This window comes from Bacillus rossius, chromosome 2, assembly GCF_032445375.1.
Source record: "Bacillus rossius redtenbacheri isolate Brsri chromosome 2, Brsri_v3, whole genome shotgun sequence".
NCBI classification, from domain to species: domain Eukaryota; kingdom Metazoa; phylum Arthropoda; class Insecta; order Phasmatodea; family Bacillidae; genus Bacillus; species Bacillus rossius.
The window spans coordinates 63,893,616-63,916,392 of record NC_086331.1 but is presented as its reverse complement, the minus strand read 5'-3'; the positions used below and the strand labels follow the sequence as shown (position 1 = coordinate 63,916,392).

At 33.4% G+C, this 22,777-nt stretch overlaps 1 protein-coding gene across 4 annotated transcripts in view; it reads left to right on the top strand.

Moving 5' to 3' along the window:
• LOC134529332 (ras-related protein Rap1) overlaps positions 1 to 16,432 on the top strand; it is a 221,888-nt gene extending 205,456 nt beyond the window's left edge. For all 4 annotated transcript variants that reach the window (XM_063363287.1, XM_063363289.1, XM_063363290.1 and 1 more), the window contains exon 6: positions 14,861 to 16,432. In XM_063363287.1, coding sequence (XP_063219357.1) covers positions 14,861 to 14,950 — 90 coding nt within the window. In that variant the 3' untranslated portion in view covers positions 14,951 to 16,432. The remainder of the gene's footprint in view (positions 1 to 14,860) is intronic.
• Positions 16,433 to 22,777: the final 6,345 nt, after the last annotated feature.

Genomic DNA, 22,777 nt, shown 5'->3' with positions numbered 1-22,777 from the left:
TAGCTACTTACATCACGATAATTTTTGTACGGTACTTTGGCTAACCTGTGTTGTGTTAATTACTTTCTTGAAAGCCATTTTTTTCATCAAAGTGTTTTTGTCGTGTCTACAGACGTGAAACCATTTTATGTTGTTCGATAATGTTGTGTTCTTCAGTGCCGGTTGTAGAAATGAAGCGTGTGACAGAACAATGTGTTCGTATCTGGGGCAAAAAAAAAAAAAAGAACGTTATTCTTCAGAACTTTCGACCAAACTATTCAAAGGAATGGCCATGCTTGTCATCTTCAAATGTTTTGGAACGCCACGCGTTTTGTAATGTATGCACGTGTAACTTTTCGATTGCACATGGTGGAAGGGATGACTGTAGACGGCATATTGAATCAAAGAAACATGCAGAACATTTTAAAGCCGTGACGAGCAATAAATCTATATCGTCGTTTTTCGCTACATCTGAAGAAACGAAAGTAACAAACGCAGAGTTATTGTTTACAAGTTTTTTGGTAGAATACAATTTACCGATAGCAGTAGCCGATCATTCGCGTAATTTGTGTAGAGCTATGTTTCCGGACTCAAAAATTGCACAGAAATACAGCTGTGCCAGAACATAACATCTGCCTTAGTGGAGTATATGGCTGGTGAAACTAAATTGAAACTGTTGAATCTTTAGTAAGTGTACCATTTGCTTTAGCTACAGATGGGAGTACTGATTGTAATGTAGTGAAGATTTATCCATTAGTTGTTTCATTTTTAAATCAAACACAAGGTAAAATTTGCACTGTACTGTTATCCCTTGTTGAGAGTACTAAGACTAAGAATATTTCACAACTAGAAATGTTACACTTCAAAAATGAATATAAGAACAGTTATCAAAAGTTGTGTGAAAAAATGTTTGAGCGCTCGCCGCTGAAATACCCCATTACTAGGGACAGGAAAAATTCGCGGGTTCAATGACCTGTAGGATGAACTCCATAGTTCTGCGTACTCTCGGTCAAATGCCACCCACTCATTGGCTGCTGTCTTGTGAGACGTCCCAACGTAGCAGCCTGAGATTCGATAAAGCTTTGGTCGGGTGTTTCTCATTGGCCCAGAGTAATCCAGGTGAGTAGTGAGCCAATAGCAGAGGCAGCACTGAGTTATAACTATTTGTATTTTAGCCTATCGCGAAATGAATTCGCGAATTTTTCCGGTCTCTAGACATAAAACAAAACACAGACTGCAGGTCATTGAAAGGGACGCTATAATGTCAAGTGACATATTTAAAATGTATTATGTTATTTAACGAACTTCCGTATGTATATAATGAATAAAATACAGCAGGGTGCTAAAATGTGAGCAATCTCTTTCTATAATAGTATATTATTTCATTAAAAGTATGTTTTTTTTTGTAATTGTAAATATCAGGGAAATTTGAATTTTTAATCAGGGAAATCAGGGAAAAATCAGGGAATATTTTTGGTGACTGTGAGTGGCCACCATGACTACCTCCTCCTCTTATCTTTATCAATGATATCACCAGTGTCTTAAATCACTGCACCGGAGTCCTTTTTGCTGATGATTTGAATATTTACAGGAAAATTAGTACTCCCAAAGATTGCTTATTATTACAACATGACATTAAAAAAATTAATGATTGGTGCATGAATAATTTAGTTAGACTCAATAAGCAAAAAACTAAGATAATATCCTTTACTAGGAAATATTATCCAGTTAAGAACGACTATAATTTGATGAACTCTCAAATTGCCAGAACTACCTTGATAAAAGATCTGGGAATCTTCCTAGATTCCAAGTTATTTTTTCATAAGCATGTAAACTATCTATATTCTACTACCCAAAGAACATTGGCCCTAATTAAATTCATCACTTGTTATGCAACTAATCCAGATTCTATTTTTTCTCTCTATTTTTCTTTAATAAGACCGAAATTAGAATATGGCTCTATTATTTGGAACATGACTGATAGTAAGAAAATTGAAAGCATTCAAAATAAATTTAATTAATTAATCTATAGAGATTCCATGATCCTATATTTACACCTCTCTGTGTTTGTAGATACCATTGGATGCACTGTTTATTCAAAATTGCTACAACTCTAAAATTCAATGTAATTTTATCCTTAACTCTGGCTTCAGAGTACCTCAATTTAAAAGTTGCTAAAAAATCCACTTTATGTACTATTAATAATAATGACAACATTATCTATAGAATGATTTCTAATTACAATAAAAATAGGTTTGTAATTCTTGTAGGTGAATAATTTGGCATTTGCAAAATCAAGTCATGTAATCTAGTATTTAATATTGTTATAAACTTAGTTAATAATTATAATTAATAAATAATATTAATAATTATAACAGATTTTTTTATTTATATATATACATATATTTTCTTTTTTCATGAAACATGATTGAGAAATGTTCACTTAATGTTTTGCAGTCACCAATAAGGTCAAATGCAGTAAGAAGAATAGAATACCAAAAAAAAATGCAATACCAAGCTAGATAATCATAGTATAAAATTAGGCTAATGAATTTTTAAGGTTGTGTGTAAGGACTATTCATAAAAGTTGCAAAATTCTGATAATTTTATTCCTGCTGTTTGTCATATCAGTATCTATTAAAACAATTTCTTTGAAATATTTGTTACAAAAATAATACAATTTATTATATTACACAACTTCTCCTCACCGTAAGGTTCAAAGCTTTGGGAAGAAAGTTATATACAGTAAAACCATGTTAAGACATTTTTCAAGGGGCTGAATGATAAAAACTTATTAACAGGGAAAACTTCTTATAAAAAAATCATTAAAATGACATACTTATGTTATGCGCTGTTTGTTCAGTTTTCTCTTTTATAATTCGACCGTTCGTGGGGATTCCATTACCACAAATATTTGTTTTTGGTTAAAAGCCTCACATTACTTTTAAATGTTTATTATTGAAATAAGTGATTATTTAAAATATTGAATAACCTTTTAAGTTACCATGAAAACCACACTGGAGAACCTCAGAGGCCCTGGTGCAACCTGTATAGTGTGTGTGCCTCTCTAATTTTATTTTTTATTGGTAGTACACTGTAGGAAGGCCCTTATGTACTAGCTGTATCATTACCAATGGCCAAAGTAGGTGGAGAAAAATTAATGTTTGTGACCGATACCTTGAAAATCACACATTGGAGACACTCTGAGAGACTGATGCTACCTGTATGGTGGTTGACTCTTGAATTTTATTTTTTAATGTAGTAGACACCTGTAGGAAAGTCCTTAGGTCTATCAGCATTATTGCACATTTTGATGTAAAAAAATAAAAACTGCGACAGAAGTTTTCTTAGGTCCAGCACACACGGGGCAAATGTTTTGTGACAATAGTTGCAAACTGGTTGAGCTCGCAACTGTTTTGTGACCTTGGCATTACATGGGGCGGGGAACCGCACATGAGGCGATTGGTTTGAGACCAGTCTCAAATCAGTTGTATGCAACCGTGGATCCGTGGTCGCAGCTGCGTTGCAAACTTCAGTCGAACGAAACAACGAGGTGTTTATTATTTATTTTAAAGATTACATGAGTGATCAAGAATTTAATTTAAAATTCATAGGAGAGGTGGAGAAATGTGAAGTACTTTACAACTTTAAACTTCCAGGATATTCAAGAAAAGAAGTGACAGAAAGCATGGCAAGAGGTGGGCACCCAATTAAATATGTCAGGTGAACAAATGTTTATCCGGTTAACAACGGTTGTGTGTATTTACTATAATAAAGCCACAGGTATTGTGACTCATTGAACTATCAAAATGTATAGACACTTCTAGATGGGCTAGAGTAGTGAAATATGACACACTTATAAATTATTAACAAACCGTTCTACTAATTATTTATTAACTGTAACGATAATACAAATCAAGATAAATTACGAAGTTCAAATTCACAAATTGTTGGAGAAGTAATTGGAGCAGTTAATTTCATGCATTTGAATTTGACTAAATTAAATAGCTAAATCTAAGAATTACTTCAGTTTCACATAAAACTGGTGGAGGGAATGAGGTGAGCTGGTGACGCGGCGCACACTCCAAACTGAGGTGTTGCTAAGTCGAGCATGCACTGCTTCGTAGTTGTTATATCAGTGCTCAGAAATGCTGAAAATAGTAATTTGTGCTTCTCCTTTATCTATTGTAAAACTACTGAAAATTGGCTCTGTTGGCATTGCTTTAAATTTTTTCTTTTATGGATTTGTGACCTTCGACAACAATTTTTTTATAAGTGAAAAATATTGACTTTTTGATGGTTACCGAAGTTAATTTGCTATGTGGATAAACTGCCCATGGATAATCAGGAGTTGATTATGCATAATATTATTATGACCTATTTGGGGAGATCTGGGTTCGTGATAGCCCAATTAAGTTTTATTACAGTTTTATTAATTACAAATATTTACATTATCAATAAATAATAGTACTTAAAAATATCTGATCACCAATCACTGGCACTTAAAAATGTTAATTTGCAAGTCACTTAGTGTCAGTCCAGTTCAACAGTTTGCTCTCCTCACTGGAACTAGGCTCAACAGTGGTTCACTTTTCACTCCTGACCTCACGCCTGTCCACATGCACAGTCTCGCGCAACTCAGTCGCACACTTTCGATCTTGTCACTCCGCATCGCACCACTCTGGAGGTCTCTCACCCTCTTCGCCGATGTCGCACTTCCCTTCACTTTTGGAACTCGCTCGGAACGGTCACGGGACTCCCGCTGAGGCTGGCGTAGCTGCTTAAGAGTGGGATAAATAGCTACTAGAAATTCCAGCTGCTTGAAGCGTAACATGTGCACCTGATATTGTACCTTAGGCCAATATTGCTCTGAGTCCCTCGCGATAGGCGACACTTCTCAGTCCCACGATAAGGACCGAAAGGGGTGAGGTGGCACTGCGAGGCAGTCGGATTTAGTTTTCCTTGCTGTCGCTGTGTTATCTCGGGATACCTACATGAATGGATGTTCATTTATAAATGGTGAAAACAAACGCACGTTTTGTAAAAGGTAATGCTCGTGGTAAATTGCACTTGTCTGTGCGAAGAAAATGGAATAGAAGTAAAAATCTGGCAAATTGGAGAGAGAAAAATAAGTACACAAATTATTTATAATATTCATGGGTCGTTTTCAGTGTATAGCTTCAGGCAGTGTTATTAATAAAAAAACATGTGTTTTTTACCTTGATTTAAGGTTAAAGGAAAGCACAAAGACTGAAGAAAGTACGCCAATTGCAGAAACTACAACTAAAAATGCTAAAAGCAAGAAGAAATTACATTATGAATAGTTTATATTGTGTTTTTTTTTTTTTTTTTGTAATAAAGGAAAAACCTTTTTACTTCAGTAACTACTATTCATGAAATATACATTTTTGTGTTAAAGGGTATACAAATAAGAGATACTTTTATATGCTAAGTAATGAAACAACATGATAGCTTTGAAAACTTGTAATATTTTTATGTATATTATCAATTTGTATGTAACCACGAGGTAAACTATTGTAACTTAAGTATTTTGTTTACAAATCAGCTTAACAGTTTTGTGTAATTCGTATTTTGTGCTGTGCTTATAGTGTTGGAACTGCAAAATCTGTAAAACTTATCCCCCAACAAATGCCTTGCAAAGTAATATCCCACGGTATATTTAGTTCATTTAATTTTTATACAACTACTAGCTGAACCGGCAAACGTTGTTTTGCCATATAAATTATTTCTAGGGAACTTCTAGTGTAGAAATATAATAACTTACTTATTGTAAGTGTGTAAGGATGTGGTGTAAGAGGCATGGAGCGCTTTGAACAATGAGGGAATATAAAAATAACAAAACACCAAAAATTAATTTTTATAATTATTTTTAATTTATTATTTTAAATTATATATATCATTAATTAATTACGATAGTAACAGTAACAATCAATATCAATCTCTTAATGCTATAGCGTGAACAATATTTTTTGTTAGCCTATCTTTAGCTAACACAAACTGGATGGTTTACCCACTCGAGAGCATGCCACGTATAATTGTCCGTGAGAAAAACATGGTGTGCTCAAATCTAAGCCACAAATAGACATCGTTTGGCCTTGGGACTTATTGATAGTCTTTGTAAATGCCAATCTAATCGGAAACTGAATACATTAAAATTGAATTGGCACATCTGTAGGTATAATAGGGATTCGTGGTATTAATATATTTTCACCTCAAAACTTGCCATTTAAAATGCTGGCTTCGATAACGTTTTTCATTAATTTTTTAATGACTAATCGTGTACCGTTGCACAGCCGTGGTGGGTACAAAATAACGAAGTAAAATAATCGGAGATCCAACCTTCAATTGTAAATTATGCGGTGGCATGCCTGGCAAATCCAGTGAGTTAAAAAAAAACTTTGTTGGAAAATTTACAGCTTCATTGGTATCGCAAACTGTATCAATAGATTGTATGATACCAAGTTACCTGGCAACAACTGTTGTATCTTTAGATTTAAATCGTCAACGTCCACATTTTTTGCTGCTAAAATTGCTCTTTCTGCAAGCCACTCATGATTTATGTACTGTGTGTGTACATTGGGAAATATTTGTTCAATGAGAGCATCTTGCGAATCAATAATTGTGCAAAATCGGTCGGTAATTTTACGCATCCGGTAACTTTTCCATCACCGATATCTAAGAGTTGTTTTAAGAATGTTTCAGCGGATGGATCTTGAAGCATTTGAACGCCCATATTTACTTTCAGCTGTAGTTTTTCAACATTACGCCACAATGGTGATGATTTTAAGCAAGCGTTGATCTCATCAGCCTATGTTGAACGTGGAATGACGGGAAGTGTTTGTCTGAAATCACCTGAAAGGACTAACAGAGTGCCGCCAAATAGTTTGTCGTTGTTTTTAATATCTTTCAATGTCCTGTTCAACGTCTCACGCGAATGTTTGTGTGCCATAGTACATTCATCCCAGAAGATAATTTTACACTGTTTACCCAATTATAATAAAAATCTAACTTTCACCTAATTTATTTTTGACCATTTCCAACAATATATTTTCGATATAAATAAAAAAAATATTGATTTTATAATAAATGTATAAGAATAATTTATACTTGCAACACAAAAGCCATTTTTGGCGGGAGCTCGTGACACGTGTTGAGTACTTTTGAGGTTATGTAAATCAATTAACTAATGGTACGAACTACACTCAAAATTAATAATTTTATTAATTATTGATAAAATATGAATAAATAATTATATTTCAGTAAATTAATAATAAATTTACTTGAGAATATAGTTAATATGAGAGTTACACTGAGATAGTAAAATTATAATTGTAAACGTTACTACTACGCTTGATGCATAAACAATAATAATGACCGAAAACTGTGGAGGGAGTGAAAGAAGGCTTATTGTGTGAGAGAAACAGGAGACTGGCTTCGTCTCATCCCTACTCCGTGCTGTTTACGGGGTGAGAAGTGACACGGTTAGACCCCTGGCGGGGAAGGTTGATCAAGTGTTAATTGATCAGCTATCGACCGGGGTTGAAAAATATAAAATTCTATTAAAAATTAGGGATTGGTGATAGAAGGGTGAAAATTTAGAGTTGTATGTATATTTTAATGGCACATTATAAAAAATAAAAAATAAAATTTTGTCCAAAAAATAAAAAAAAATGTTAGGGGTGGACAACCCTTATCAGTTAGGGGTATGAAAAATAGATAGTAGCCGATTCTCAGACCTACTGAATATGCATATAAAATTTCATAAAAATCTGTCAAGCCGTTTCAGAGGAGTATGGTAACTAGCACTGTGACACGAGAATTTTATATATAAGATTATTATTTGGTTGAAAATAAGATGTATACCAAGTAACCTAAAAGCAACTAAAAATTATTAATTGTATATCCACAATCCAGTTAAATATTTGTAAATAAACGGTACTATAAAATATATATGTGCAAAGAATACTCTAAGAATAATGTAAATGAGGTGGACGCGAATACAATGACAAGAGAAATGCATAGTAACCCGACAAGACATGTTTTATCGAAAACCAGACCTTCCTCTACACCCCTTCCACACATTCGTCAACAAGGCGCAGATAACAGCCGAAACCCGACCACTCTAATGGCGAGGATTATCTACAGCGCTCGGGTCTTGCTGAAGGGATGGAATAAAAGTGTCCTATCTCCAAACAGTGAAGTGGCAAATTTTCGGCTCAAACATGAATGTGCAGTGACTTACGCGTGTGCAAGTAATTCGCAATTGTATGAAGATAATTATTTCCAAAAATCATATACTATAAAAGAATGTTACATGTAAATCGTTCAGTTTTTACTTTTTTCTTATTCCGATTACTTTATTTTCTGCAAGTTGTCAAATTTGCGCTAATATAAACCTTTTTACTAATTAATTTTGCTTATTAATAACAACATTAACCACATTCTGACAACTGGGATCAGTCATTATATTTTTCCTCAATTATGTGTAAAAATCTCATTCATCTGCATTAACTGGTTTGACCTCTACTTGCCATCGCATTGACCACTAAAACAGCTCTAAATGAAGCCCTTTATCGCCCTCTTAAGTACCTGGGGCACCCTTCTCGAATCGATGAGAGCGGCTATGATGAGTCACATCACCTTGGGCTGAACCAGTGCCCGAAAAGTCCAGAAAGGTGGTGTTTATTAATGGCACTCCGTGTGGCGGCGGTATTCCCAAGGCCGTACAGCAATAGATAACAGTGCCAAGGAAGGAAGATAAGCAGGCAGCGGAGTGGGGGAGGGGGTAGCGATGACCCTTGTAATCCGGCCAGGCACGTGTGGCATGCCTTATGTCAGTAGCCGTGCAAGGCCACCAGCCAGCTCCAAACCTGGCACGCGTTGCGATTTTGTCTGCGTTTGTAACAATATAGAGAAATTATGTGTTTTTATAACATCAGTGCTCATTGTCTTGAAATGAAAAAAATTCCTTTCCTAGATTAGAACATAATATAAAATGCTCGTTAGCATTTGGCATAAACATTTTCGGAGAGAAAAAAAATAGGTTTTTCGTTTTTAAATGGAAATCTTTTCTCCTGAAGAAATGGTTGACAATAACTGGAGAATATGGAAAATAGCATTACAATTTTACTTTACAGCATTTATTTTAAGTTTTATAGCATTTATTAGCATTTTTTTGTGTTTCAGGATGCAATGCCTAGACTTTTTTTTTTTTCCAGTTAATAAGTTCAAACAATTTTACAGTATTTTAAATGTAGCTAATGTAATGCTTAAGAAAAAATTGGGTTTTAAAATGCAATGCCCAACTGATATCGTAATATTATGTAATATTAAGATGAAGATACCTGAATTCATATTTATTCTACTAGAGGTAAGGAAGAAAACAGGTTTCCTCATTGGCAAGTTTGGCACGGGACAGTACACTTTATTCTTTAGGTGCATGGTGGTTTTATTTGGGTGACATGAAAAATAATAAATTGCCAAGAAAACGTTTACTTTTTATTAGTGAATGAATGTACTGTAAGCGTTTGTTTTTACACATAAGGGATTTAAATAATAAACAAATTAACTGTTGTGGTCACCATCCTTAAAAACCTATCTAACCTGTTCATCATTTTAGGGTCTAAATCAACCAATTGCATGACCAAGTTAGAGCTAGGTCACTAAATTGTTTTTGAGAATTCTGTTGTGAAAGTAATTACATAATATACAAATATTCCATTAAGAAAAAATTATGAATTTATTTTACCACAACTTTATTTTTAGTATTTGATTATACCAACAAACAACCTAACTTTTTGAATAATTTTACATTGTTTTAAATGTAGCCTATATAACTTAATTAACTTATTAGCTGTTTTGGCATATTTTCATATCAGAAATAAAATATATTAATTTCCCTCTTATGGGCATGACCTCTCGCTTCTCCTATGTGCACTACAGTATTTTACATTGTTCAGAATCTGTATGTTTGAAAATGTGGCAGTGAAATTGTGTGCACATGACCCATGCTCTAAGTTACTGTTATTTAGCCAACTGTAAATCCATCTTTAACATTAACCTGAATCCAAACATGCCCACAGTAGCAATGTAAAAAACATTATAGATATATGCTGTTATGTTCGTAAGAAACAGCACATGCTGCACAAAACGTACTGCTTGAATCGGTGATGACGCCATGTATTCCAACCTCATCTTTTCACAGCAAATTTATACATACCGTTCACAGAATAGAGAATATTTTACTATTTTCATGTGTTACAGTGTATGGTCATGGCTTCTAAATAACCAGATAAATTGGCCAAATTGTGAAAACAAGTGTGAAAATTATAAGATTTTTTAGTCATATCTAAAAATAGATGTCATTGTTTTTGCTGAAACTTTCTGTTTGATGAAAGCTTCATTGTCATATTTGTGCTAAAATGTATAAGTACCTTTGTTTTAAGGAATAATTTAGCTTTCATTGATTTTTAATATGAATTTTTTTTTTGGCAACTGGTATCTGCTACTGCCACGCAATGAAATTGTCTAATATGGTCGTACTGATAACATTAAATTCATTTTTTCTTAAGAAATATGATAAAGCTAGAACATTTAAACCTTAACCAAAATTAGCATATGTTAAAGGGGAGAGTTTCAATGGTTTATAAAATAGAACAGCGAGCAATAATAAAATACTTACTAAACATATTACTCTAAACTTAACAGCAAGGTGATTACTTTATTCACTGTAATTTGTTGCAACCTTATAATTTTCTAATCCTAATTGAACAATCTGCAGGGTGTCTACACTTATACACTTGTTAAAAATTTTAATCATCCCATAATAATACTAAGGAATACAAACCAGAACTTTGTCTTCAATTGTAATTGTAATTAGCAACTCTTCCGAGCAGTGGTCAAGCTCAGCCTGCCACCTGGCGACTCACGCCACAAGCCGTGCCCTGTAGTTTTTTTTTTTGCGAGCCACCAGATAGCTACACCAGTCTCTTCCATAAGCCCCCTGGTTTTAGCAGTGCATTCGTGCGAGCTACACAGTCAATTTGTGTTCTGTTTCTGCCACCACCCCAGAGATGGCGCTCTGCTCGGGCTGTTAACGATAACGTTGAGATATCGAAGACAGTATTTCTCTATCACCCTCTCAGAAATCTTCGGAACCTTTCGGTCAGGAAACCGAAGTCCTCCTCCCCCCCCCCCCCCCCCCCCCCCCCACCCCCTTCCCCTTTCCTTACGAAAAAAAGCGCCTTTTTAATTAAGAGTCGCTCCTGCCACGCAGACACTCCGCGCTGCGCTAGCAGACTGACCAACTCGGATCCTCGGCCAGCACACAGTATGACTTCAGTCGGTTGTCGTATGGAAAATGTAGTCGGCTAGTCAAGGGAGTTTTCCCTTATTTTTATCTTAACCAGTAATTAGTCTGTGTGCCTAGTAGAAATTGTTATACTTTTGCTAAATTCCTAATTATCCTAATTTATGGAAGCATCCGTGACAACCGCGCGTTCTCGGCACTTGTCTGCCTCGCATCCTGGCGGGCTACCTTCCTGAGTGCTACGAGCTACTCCTTGTTTGGTGAGATTTTGCCAACCTTCTTATTCCTCAACCATCACCGTTTTTGGTGGGCATTTTTGCCCATTTACTGACTGTCTGTGAACCAGTTCTGACCGTGTTGGATTTGGGCTTGTTCACAGACAGGGTTTTAGAGCCTGGAGCGAGCATGACGACTGCATCCTTGTTCCTTTCCTCAGGGACCCAGGATGGCTAAGGCACCCTGGTAGCCCGTAACACGTCACCTTCGGCCAGCTAATTTCAAATCTCCATACTTCCGAATTCTCGGTGATGTCTACAGCGTGACAATTAGATTACTACTTTGAAGAGACTGGAACATCCAAAATTATTACTTACAGGACTTAATAACTCTAAGCACTAAGAATTAAAACTTTGGGATTGTTTATTTTGACCTTTTATTGTTTCATATTCTGTTTAACTATGCCAAAGGAAACCTAATAATATATTCTAATTAGGGCCGGCCCATACATCAAATGTTATAATTTTAATACATTTGGCAGTACATATATGTAAGTTAAGTTACTTTTTAACCTGTTTACTGAGATAATGTTTTGTTAGTTGTGTTCACTTAATTAAAAGTAAAATAATTATAGAGGCACAGATGTATAGATGAAATTGCATTTGTTTTTTTTTTTTTTGTATTTGAAACTAAAAGCTCCACAAGTCTCAAACATGTTTTTTTTTAAGGGGACATTTACGTTACACCACCAGTGAAGAGAGGAGTGTGTGACAACACAAATTAAGTACTGAGTCGTCACACAGGTGGTTCGGTCATCTTGAGCATATCTGCATAACTGCAACGTTAAAACCTATTTAATCTAAATCAGTTTTGTATCCAAACACTAAAAATTTAATGATTAATATTGTGTTAAAAATAATTAAATACATAAAAATTCCATGTTTATGTTCTCAACGTGTTGCACCACTTTCCTAGGGTACTCTTGGCTTAAGTACCGCATATTTTCCATGTTGACAGTGTTTTCCTACTAAACATCTGTCTCTGTTCAAAACCAAGCTACGAATCCTGTACAGCTATGCAATGGGGCATTTTTTCCCAAACATGCATGGAAAAATTGAAAAAATATTCTGTGTTAATATTATTTGTTAATACTCATACTACACCAACTATATCAATTTTTGTTACACCTGTTTATAAAGTGTAAGCTATTGAAATGCACACCTTTCACGTGATTTTGTGCTGTTTTTTAATAGGATTTCTTACCATTATTTGGGCATTATGTATTCTGGATGTTACCAAATATTATTTCTTATTGTGTGAATATATAATAATTTTAATATGCCAGTTAGCATTAGAATGCAAATAACAAGAAATTGGTGATTAAACTAAGCATTTAATTGCCTCAAGTAATGTTGGGGTCACTTGGTAATGCCACTCATGTACTTCTGCAAGTTCATCATTTTTACTAGGAGAAAGCTTAGGAGAGGAATGCAAGTGTGTAAAGTATAAAGTAATTGGTTGTTGAGTTAAGAGTTATAGTTGTAGAGGATTTCTGTACAGGTTAGCTACCTTTTTTCATACTAAGATTCTAAAATGTAGTTCATGATTTTTGTGTTTGGCAGTGTTGTGTTCCTAGTTGTGAATGTATGATGAAATTCATTCAGTTTCTACCTAATGGAATCACAAAATAACAGTGTGTTTTATATGTTTGATGACTTGCAACAGTGTAATAATTAATTTTTAAAAATTGTTTTCTCACCTCTCTCTACGTTAGTGGCTTATGTACTAGAAAGTAGCTTGCCTGTAATGCCACAGATGCACTATCGGCCAATCACAAAAAAGTTACCAACTACCAAAAACAGCTGCATATCAATGGTGCCATTTCATCAGTAGTATGGTCAGCCTTGGCGCAACATTTTAAACCAACCATCGGGAATGGCTTGTATGACTCGTGACCAGCTACTCTTGATAATGGCCCTACTAAGGGGCTGAATAGGATTAGATTGCTATAACTATGCAATGAGGAAAGTTTTGTTGCTAGTAAGAAACTATATGAAAGGAATTTATTTTGGTCTTAAAGTTATTAATATTTCTAATTATATTTCTGTATTGTGTATATGGCTTTTAATTTTCTTGCTTGTGAGGTTTTTTATAAACTAAAATATATATACAGGATGTAAATGAAATGGCGTAAAATCTTGTGGATGCAGGTAGCCAGACCTACACCAAGAAGAATGGGTATAGGAACCACCCCTCTGTTGCCAATAGTATGGGCGCAAAACCACTGTGAATGTAGTGTTGAGGAAATGGTAAAGCGAAGATAAATCAACAAACACAACTAATGAAACGCTGACCTTCCGGATTCAATTAAGATGCATGACTACACGTATGCAGGGAATAAAAGGTGATCACAATTCCATTGCATACGTAGGAAACATGGCGTCGCCTCTGTTGTGTGCAACACGCCTAGTAGCGTCTTGCCAGCATGTTACCACGTGCGGGCTGCGCGTGTTGCCTACCTGACCGCATTGTCATAATGCTTCAACTTTGAGTGCCTGTATCTCAGAAACGATTTGTCTGAGCGTGTTCAAGTACGAGGACCTTTTATGTTCCTTATGTCATTCCTGTTATTGTTTCACAACGATAGCTTAGAACATGCATACAGGTACAGTAATACGTGCATAGTAACAGAGGCGACGCCATGTTTCCTACGTATGCGATGGAATTGTGGTCACCTTTTATTCCCTGCATACGTGTAGTCATGCATTTAATTGAATCCGGAAGGTCAGCGTTTCATTGGTTGTGGTTGTTGATTTATCTTCGCTTTACCGTTTCCTCAACACTACATGCACAGTGGTTTTGAGGCCATGCTATTGGCAACAGAGGGGTGGTTCCTATACCCATTATTCTTGGTGTAGGTCTGGCTACCTGCATCTGCGAGATTTTCCGCCATTTAATTTACACCCTGTATGTGTGTGTGTGTGTGTGTGTGTGTGTGTATATCATAAAAACATCTTTCTTCACAATTTTCTTGAAATTTCTTAAATGCTTGCAGGAGTAGTTTTATTGCTAATGTAACTTGTTTACTTATCATAATATAGTAGCTACACTAAGTGGCTTAGAAAGTAGTGTATCTTATTGTTAAATTGCAGTCTCTTGAGATTTTTTTAATAATAAATCTAATTAATTTTGTATTGTGTAGATTTTCATTGTCCCTTTGTATGATAGTTATGATGAACTTAGTTCTAGTATAGGCATTTGCCTGTAAAATTTAATCTATAATCTGTTACTAGCTATATTTTTTATCTGCATGATGAATGTGCTTGTTTGTTGCAGATTTTTTATGACCTTGTTCGACAAATAAACAAAAAATCTCCTGAAAAGAAGTCGAAGCCCAAAAAAAAGCCTTTGTGTGTACTGGTATAAAAATTATTTGTGACTGTGTAAGATAAAATATTTGGGTGACTGAACTGTAAATAATTACAGAATGCAGAGTCTGGCCTGAAGAGAGACCTGATACTGCCACAGTAAGATTTGATAGTGTACAAGCCTTGTGATAAGACATTGTTGACAAAAACATGAACATCAAGAGCATGACATCCTGTTTTGTTTATGGTTTGTGGCTGGCACATAACTCTAACATTATATCTTTAAAAAAATTGTTATATATAATTTGGAATATTCTTTTCTTTTCAAATGGTGAAAATATTCTCCTGTAGCTAGCTAAAACTACATTTCGGTATTGTAGTGAAATTACATCTTCAGTGTATGTGTGGCCTTAAACATATTATGTACTATTGCTGTAAGACTTCAAACTTTGTGGCACTTTCTTTTGTTACTGAATGGAAACCTGTTCTTACTGAGGTACCCTACTGCTTATTCTGAATACAGTCTTTGTTTTTTACTTTTAATCAATTTTCTTTAATAAGCTGTTTCACATGCTAGAAAAAACTGAAACTGTGCACAATATTGGTGGAACATGAGTGAGAAGTATAAGGGTGGTTTAGATCAACTGTAAGGTGGTGTTTGAGAAAATGTTTCCCTTTCCATGAAACAATGCCAAATTATACTTAATACATTTTGAGATTTGCCATGAGGCTCATTCTCCATGAAATCATGAAATTTGGGAACCAAAAAAAATAATGATCCTACATTCATAATATTAAAACATGTATTTTCCTCCATTATAGTTTTCAATGAAATTGTAATCAGGAAAAATGTGTAACTATACTGGCTGTATGTGTGCAACAGAGGAGAAAATGATTTTTCCAAACATTTTAAAAGTAATTTGGTTACAAAAAAACTAAACAAAACATGTTAGATGTTTGTAGTTTCAAGCTATGCTACTTCCTGTTTTAAGCTGTATAGTCTTATTGCCTATGGGTAGACCTACCAGAATTTGTGTATCTAATGAGATAACAGCCTATTTTTTACCATGCTTTTGTTTAGATAAAAATGTTAATGTTTTGTTAAATGGACAGTCTCAGTTCCATTCAAACTTTAGTTCTGTAGTGTGCTATATTATGTCTACATTTATTCGAGTTATTACAGTTTTAATTTTTGTCTCATAATCATAGATATTCTTATTTATATATCAGCTTTGTTTTAACATAATTAGGTAATATACAATTGAAGGATTATCTAAGAACAGCATTAGTGTTTTTTCTTATTGTGATCAAAAAAATTTTGAAGTCCATAATTTTTAGTTCAAAGATAAGATAATTTTTTTTGTGTAACATAGGAACCCAATTATTTTTTTTTTCTCTTTTTTTTTCCCCAGTGTTGTAATTTCGTTGCCCTTCCGTTACAGGTATCAATGGGTGACATATATGGAATATTATTTTACACTTAAAAGCTGTGATTATTTTGTAAACAAGAACAATAAAATACTATTGATAATCAAAACTACTCAAGCTATATTCATAACTTATTTACAAACTTTGTCTTATGTGAAATCCAGATCATCTTTGACTCTTTCTGTGTTTTTTTATGAATATACTTTATTCCATTTGATAACATTCATTTACACAGTTAAGATATATATTTTTTCTTTGCATTGTTAATTCGAGATCAGGATAAGATTTTTTTAAATATTACACAAGAGATGTAAAAATATATTTTTTTTCCATTCATCTCAAAATGGGAAAAGAAGGGCATATACCTTGTAACACACACATTTTTGTAACTTATATGGTGAAAGGAAACATTTTGAACCCTATTCAAGTATACTAGCAACATATGTTCCTTTTTAACTCTGAAACATAATGTTAAATTAATTTACATCTTGAAGGGTCCGATACCTATTCAGTTTTATCAGTTCTTAATTTGCTTATTTATTTTTATTAAAGCACTATTAGCCTTACTGATACCGTAAGAATTATACCCTCAAAAGTACCACTTAGTTATTTATCAAACCTCTTTTAAATGTGAACATAAAAATTGAATTCTTTGTAAGTATAGTTCAGCTATTAACCTTGATAATACTGGGGAATGGAGAGTTAAATAATCAAAAATATGTTGTATCTGTAAAGTAACCTTTTAAGTGTTAACATTTTTACATTTGGCTTTCCTCTGCCTCTGCATGACGTCAGGATATACCTACCCCTGTTCCTTCTAAGGAGCTATGATAGTTAAATGGACAGATCACTTGTCTTCCACTTAAGTGATCTTGATATAATTCTTGGCAGGGTGAAACTTGTATTGTTTCCTTGTGGGAAGAAGTTGATGCTGCAGAACATAGTTGGTTTTCTCAGGGTACTCCCATTTTCCCTACCAATACCTACCTTTGCTGCTCTATCTTATACTTTCACATTTTGTCTATCTTGAATGACATCAATGTCGACAAGGTGTTAAGCCCTAATTACTTAATTTATTAATGTATTTATTTTCCTTCTATAATGGACCAGCAGTTAAAACATATGCTTATCTCTTAAAAATGGTTTATAATTTTTCAACTTGCACAGTAAATGGTATCACTTGAAATAAAAAGTGGCATTGTCTGTGTGGAAACAGTTGGTGGAGTCACTCATTTGTTGGTGGTTGGATGAGGGCGGGGCCATATGCATTTGGGCAGCTCGCATGCATTTGTGTCAATAGAAATGGGGTGAGTCATTTATATAACATTAGACATCAATAGTTTAGTCTCGTCTTCCTAATAGAAAAAAAATGTGTTTTTGTTTATACATAGGATAATATAAGGCCATGAATTTTTAAAAATAAAATCTTAGTTTTTGTAAAAAAAAATATAGAATATTATTTAATGCGTTATTTTATTTTGATGTTTACTGTTAAAAAGTCAAATTTGTGTGTGTTGTGCTACACTAAAAAAAATGTAAACACGGCTCATTTTGATAAAAAGTGTTGTGTGAAAGTTGAAACATTACATTTTTTTTTCTAAAATGCTAGCAGTGTTGTCATAGGATAAGATAGTTTTACAATAGCATTTAGAATTTTTTTTTACCGTATATGCAATTGTCCAGATAACTTACAAAACAAATTATGTCTTAAGTTGCTCACAAAAAACTGCATTCATCAGACAGTACATTCATTTATTTATTTATTTATCCAACATCTATTTAAAGTTTATACATACTGTCTTTAACATGCCATCACTGTGTAGAAATAAAAATCAGCATTATCTATTTTTTTTTTTTTTTCACAAAAATAAAGGCTGCCATTTAGGATACAAATGAAAAATATGCAGGACTATTTTGTGTTAATAGTTTTTTATTTTATATTGTTATACACACATTTATTATAACCAAATATATTGTGTAGATTAGAAACGGACCTTCATTGAGCATCAGCTCTGTTTCAACTTCACCATATGTAGCTGCCACTTAATCAGGGTTTGTATACCTCCTTTATTTTGTTAAAATTTCTTTAATTAGATTTTTATTGTTTGGGGTCTTTTAATGTCCTTAATTGTTACTATGGGTCTTATGGAAACTCCTTAATGGCAACAAGCAATGTTGCAAGTGTTTCATAATTCTGTTAAGCTTCTAAAATACTCTTGTGTCTGCATTTCTCTTGTCGATGGTGAAGTAGATATTTTTGTAAGTTAATATTTTGTATAAAAATAATAGTTTTGCTTATTGTGAACTATAAGTAAAAAAGTAATTTATTTTATTGATATTCATGTATATATGAAGTCATTCTTATCCATAAAAGTTCCTTAAAAACTGTTAATTTATATTTATGTATAACAGTAGGAATCCTCTTAGAGCATTTATGTATTCTTCAGCAGGTAGGACTTTGGCAAGAAAAATAGCTTCAGTTCCCACAAATTGTGGACAATTGTAACTTGTTCATCTTATTACTACCACTCTTCACTCATTTGCACACATTAATACAATGTTGATTTTATTAATCGTCAAGAGCAGTTTGTATTGATGTGGTTAGCGGAGAAAAGTTTTCCAGTTTCTAAATCAAGTTACATTTTTTGTTGGCGGATGTGATGAATAACTTGCTGATAGACTTTCGCTGCTGAATGTTGAATATTTTAAGCAAATTTTGCTTACTGCTACTTCACTAGTGCTCTTTTTTAGTTTTCTTGTGGATCCAATTCCGCAAGTAGTAAAAGCATATGACAGATAACTTGCACAAATTTAAGCTAGGATTAGGAACCAACTAAAATTCAAATATTGGTGTGATGCAGGGATAAGGTGCCTTGCCACAGATTGAGAAATTGTTTATTACAGTTTAAAACCTTAGAAGTAAACAGAAATATTATATATTGCCACTGAATGACCGTGTTTTATCACATAATCGTCGCACTGTTATTTTAGAACATCTAAATTTGGAGGAAAGAAATTCTTACATAAACGTTGCATGATGCTTTAGGTCCCGCTGTTAGATACAGAGCGCTTTGTGTAGGTAGTTAACATGACAAGATAAGCACTGTGCAACAGAAATCGGTTTTCAAGTTGCTGTTAGGCAGTTTCGTAGTTATAATGGGGAAAATACAGTAATTTCAATAATCTTGTAAGATGTACCTACACAAAACGATTTCCCGTCCCATGTAAGATGTTGCCCAAAAAATTATTTTTCCATATAAGAGAATGTATTTTAAAGTTAATATGTATTATACATTTTATATTACCACTTACTAATTTAATTAACAAAGATACAAAGTTGTCTTTCGTGCAAGTTTTTTTTAAAGACTTTTCAAGCGTTATGACTAGTGATTGGTCGAATCCTAAGTTTATCAAAACCAAATCTCAGAATGCCTCAAATCCATCCCTCGAATCTGAATCATAGTTTCAAGGGTCAAAAATGAAATAATGGCAAATAAAAATTTGAACTAAGATGAAATATTTTTTTCATGGCACTTGTTTTCAAAAAAATGTTGAGAAATTATTGAAAAAAAACTTCAAAAACAGCAGAATATTGTCCTTTTCCACCAATTTTGTGCTTGACCATATTTTTGGGTCCCTCAATATGGCAACCCATACATTTATATTCGTTTCACGAACTAAGTTTTCCAGATGAGTACATAACATGTTTTAAATTTACTTATAAATATAAGGAACTGTATTAGAATAACATAAATAACCCTAGTAAACTTACGAGTTTGCCAATGTTTAATTTTTTAATTTACTATTTTTATTCCAATATTTATCTTAAAATCTTTAACTCGAATCCCAAATCTTTTTCTTTAAATTCCGAATCTTTCGAATACTGAAGTTTCGGTGGGATTCGAGGATTCGACTGGCCCATTCCTAGTTATAACATCTATTTGTTCATTTTCGTTGCCGCTGTGTACTGCTTATAAAAATGTAGCCAGCGCTAATTGGCATCATTCATGTTTGGTTAGGTTGATTGCCGTATAGAGTGCGTGCTCGTAGTTTAATATCAATATAGATAGCTTACCGATTGCATGCAATGCGAGTGCTCTGTCTAGAGCGGAGTTAACTACATTTTATAGCCTGCACTATTTCATTGTAAGTATTTACTATTTATTATGCATTAGTTCCAGCTCACATTCGGCTCACAGTTTTTATTTTCCTATTTATGTTAAACAAAATATATTTTTGTTGCATGGCTTATTAATTTAAATTGTTTAGCATGCTATACTTTTTAAATAAACATTTTCCATGATAATGTTTTTTAATTTTTTTTTTATATCTTTACCTCATAAAATTAATGCTTTTTTCGCATATAAATCGCACCCCTACTTTCAAACTTATTTTAGTAAAAAATGTGCAACGATTATGCCATAAAAACGATAATTAAATAAAAATTATTGTTTTATCATTTTGACTAAATATTGCAACTATAAATAAGATTTTCTTCAAAAAAATTAATCCATTATGTCATACAAACCAAAAACTCATAATTTGTATGAAAATCATATGTCAGAGTTCTGTCAATCATTATGTGAAGCGGAAAGTAAAAAGGGACCTCTTGTTCGATGATTTCAATTTTTCAGTAGAGTCAAAATGATTGATTTTTGGATTTTTGTGATTTATTATAGTTCAGTATGTTCTTTACATGTTGTAATAGATTACAAAACCAATATAATTGGATGAAACACTTAAAATAATAGATAAAGCAGTTAATATTCAGTTCTGGGAATGGTACCACTTGTTGCTTATTGAGAAATAACATGGGACCAACAAGAGGTCCCTTTTCGTAAACTCACTAAATCACTATGCATCAATTTGAAAACAAGCTTATCTTGAATTCTATCAGCAATTGAGGGAACTACAACAAGCTTCTTTCAACAGAAGAACGGTTTCTGGTTATAAAAATCGCTGCCTCAACTTCAGGTACCTTTTCCTTCATAGATGTATTAACCATGTAAAGTTCTAATATTTTTCTTATGCAAACGTAATACCTTTAACTTTATAATAATATTATTTAAAATATATTAATATTATCAGTTATTAATAATCATTATTAACTATCATTAATTCGTAAATGTTTTTTTCAATGAAAATTTAGATTATCAAGTTTACGTTGGCAACCATGCAAACAGCTTTCAACCAATTAGCTGAGCTGCACACATTGCATTGTTATTTTGTTTTGAAATGTGATTGTGAGTTTTGTGTTTGACTTGAAATAAAAAGTGTTAAATATTAAAAATAATATTGGATTAGGTGGTGAAAATATAAGTCGTGAAGACTATAATGTGTATGCTGATTACTTTACTGAATGGTGTTTAAACAGTGACGGAAGCAGTGAAAATTAACTATCTAGGTGAGATTTAGTAAGCATTTCAGTCTGTTCATTCTTAACAAACATTCCAAAATTGGATGAATTATGTCTAAGTAAGTTTGAAAATTTTATTGATCTAGAAGATATTATTTAAATTGAGGTAAGAGGTGATAACAAAGAAGTTGTTGATGAAAATGATGGTGGGCACAACTTGGTTACAGTTGACAATTTTATTGATTTTGTCAACACTTTAGATGTTGAAAATGGCTATAATTTAGTGACTAATTTTTTAGAGAGGTTGTGGCTGCAAAGAAAATTGTTGCAAATTGTTTTCTGTTAATGAATTTTTGCAAATGCGCTATGAATGTGCTGAGATTGATTGTTGTAGTGATCATGTTAATATATATGACCAAGTCATCTTAGGTCAACTTCACTGCCTCATATTAGATTCCACATAACCCTCTTGTGCGAGAAAAAAAAAAATACTGAGAAAAAACTTCACAAACCAGTTACATGTTCAAAGGTAGGTCAGTTTGCAAAAACACATTTTTTTTGTCAACAAATCAAAAAGACTGAAACATCTTACTAAAATTTATAACACTACAGGATTGGTTGCAAAGTAGGTTGCAAAATAACATGGTAACACAGGAAAACTGAAAGAATGTGACATCTTTTTTGGATACTGAGTTTGTTATATTTCTTAACAATAATGCAGAACAGCATGCCATAATATTGCCAGGTATAAGCAGTACAGTGTACCAAACACGTCTAAGACTACACTGCCGTCCAGTGACTGGAAACTTAAAATATTTAAAACTTACAAGGCTTTTTTTTTTTAGAGATGACATGACTCAAACCTGCTTTGGGGTTTTTACAAACATCTTGCAAATTATTTGTCTCAATATAGTAGTAATGAAACCCAGAACCGATCTATGTGCATTATGCGAGAAACATTTTACTCCTGGAGCAGCCATGGCTTTAGTTTCGGCAGAGAAAAAAATTCAAATAATTGAGAAAATGAGACTCCATCTGCAGATTGTTCCTACAGAAAGAAAATACTACAATGATGCTATAAAAAAACTAGACAACTTAGAA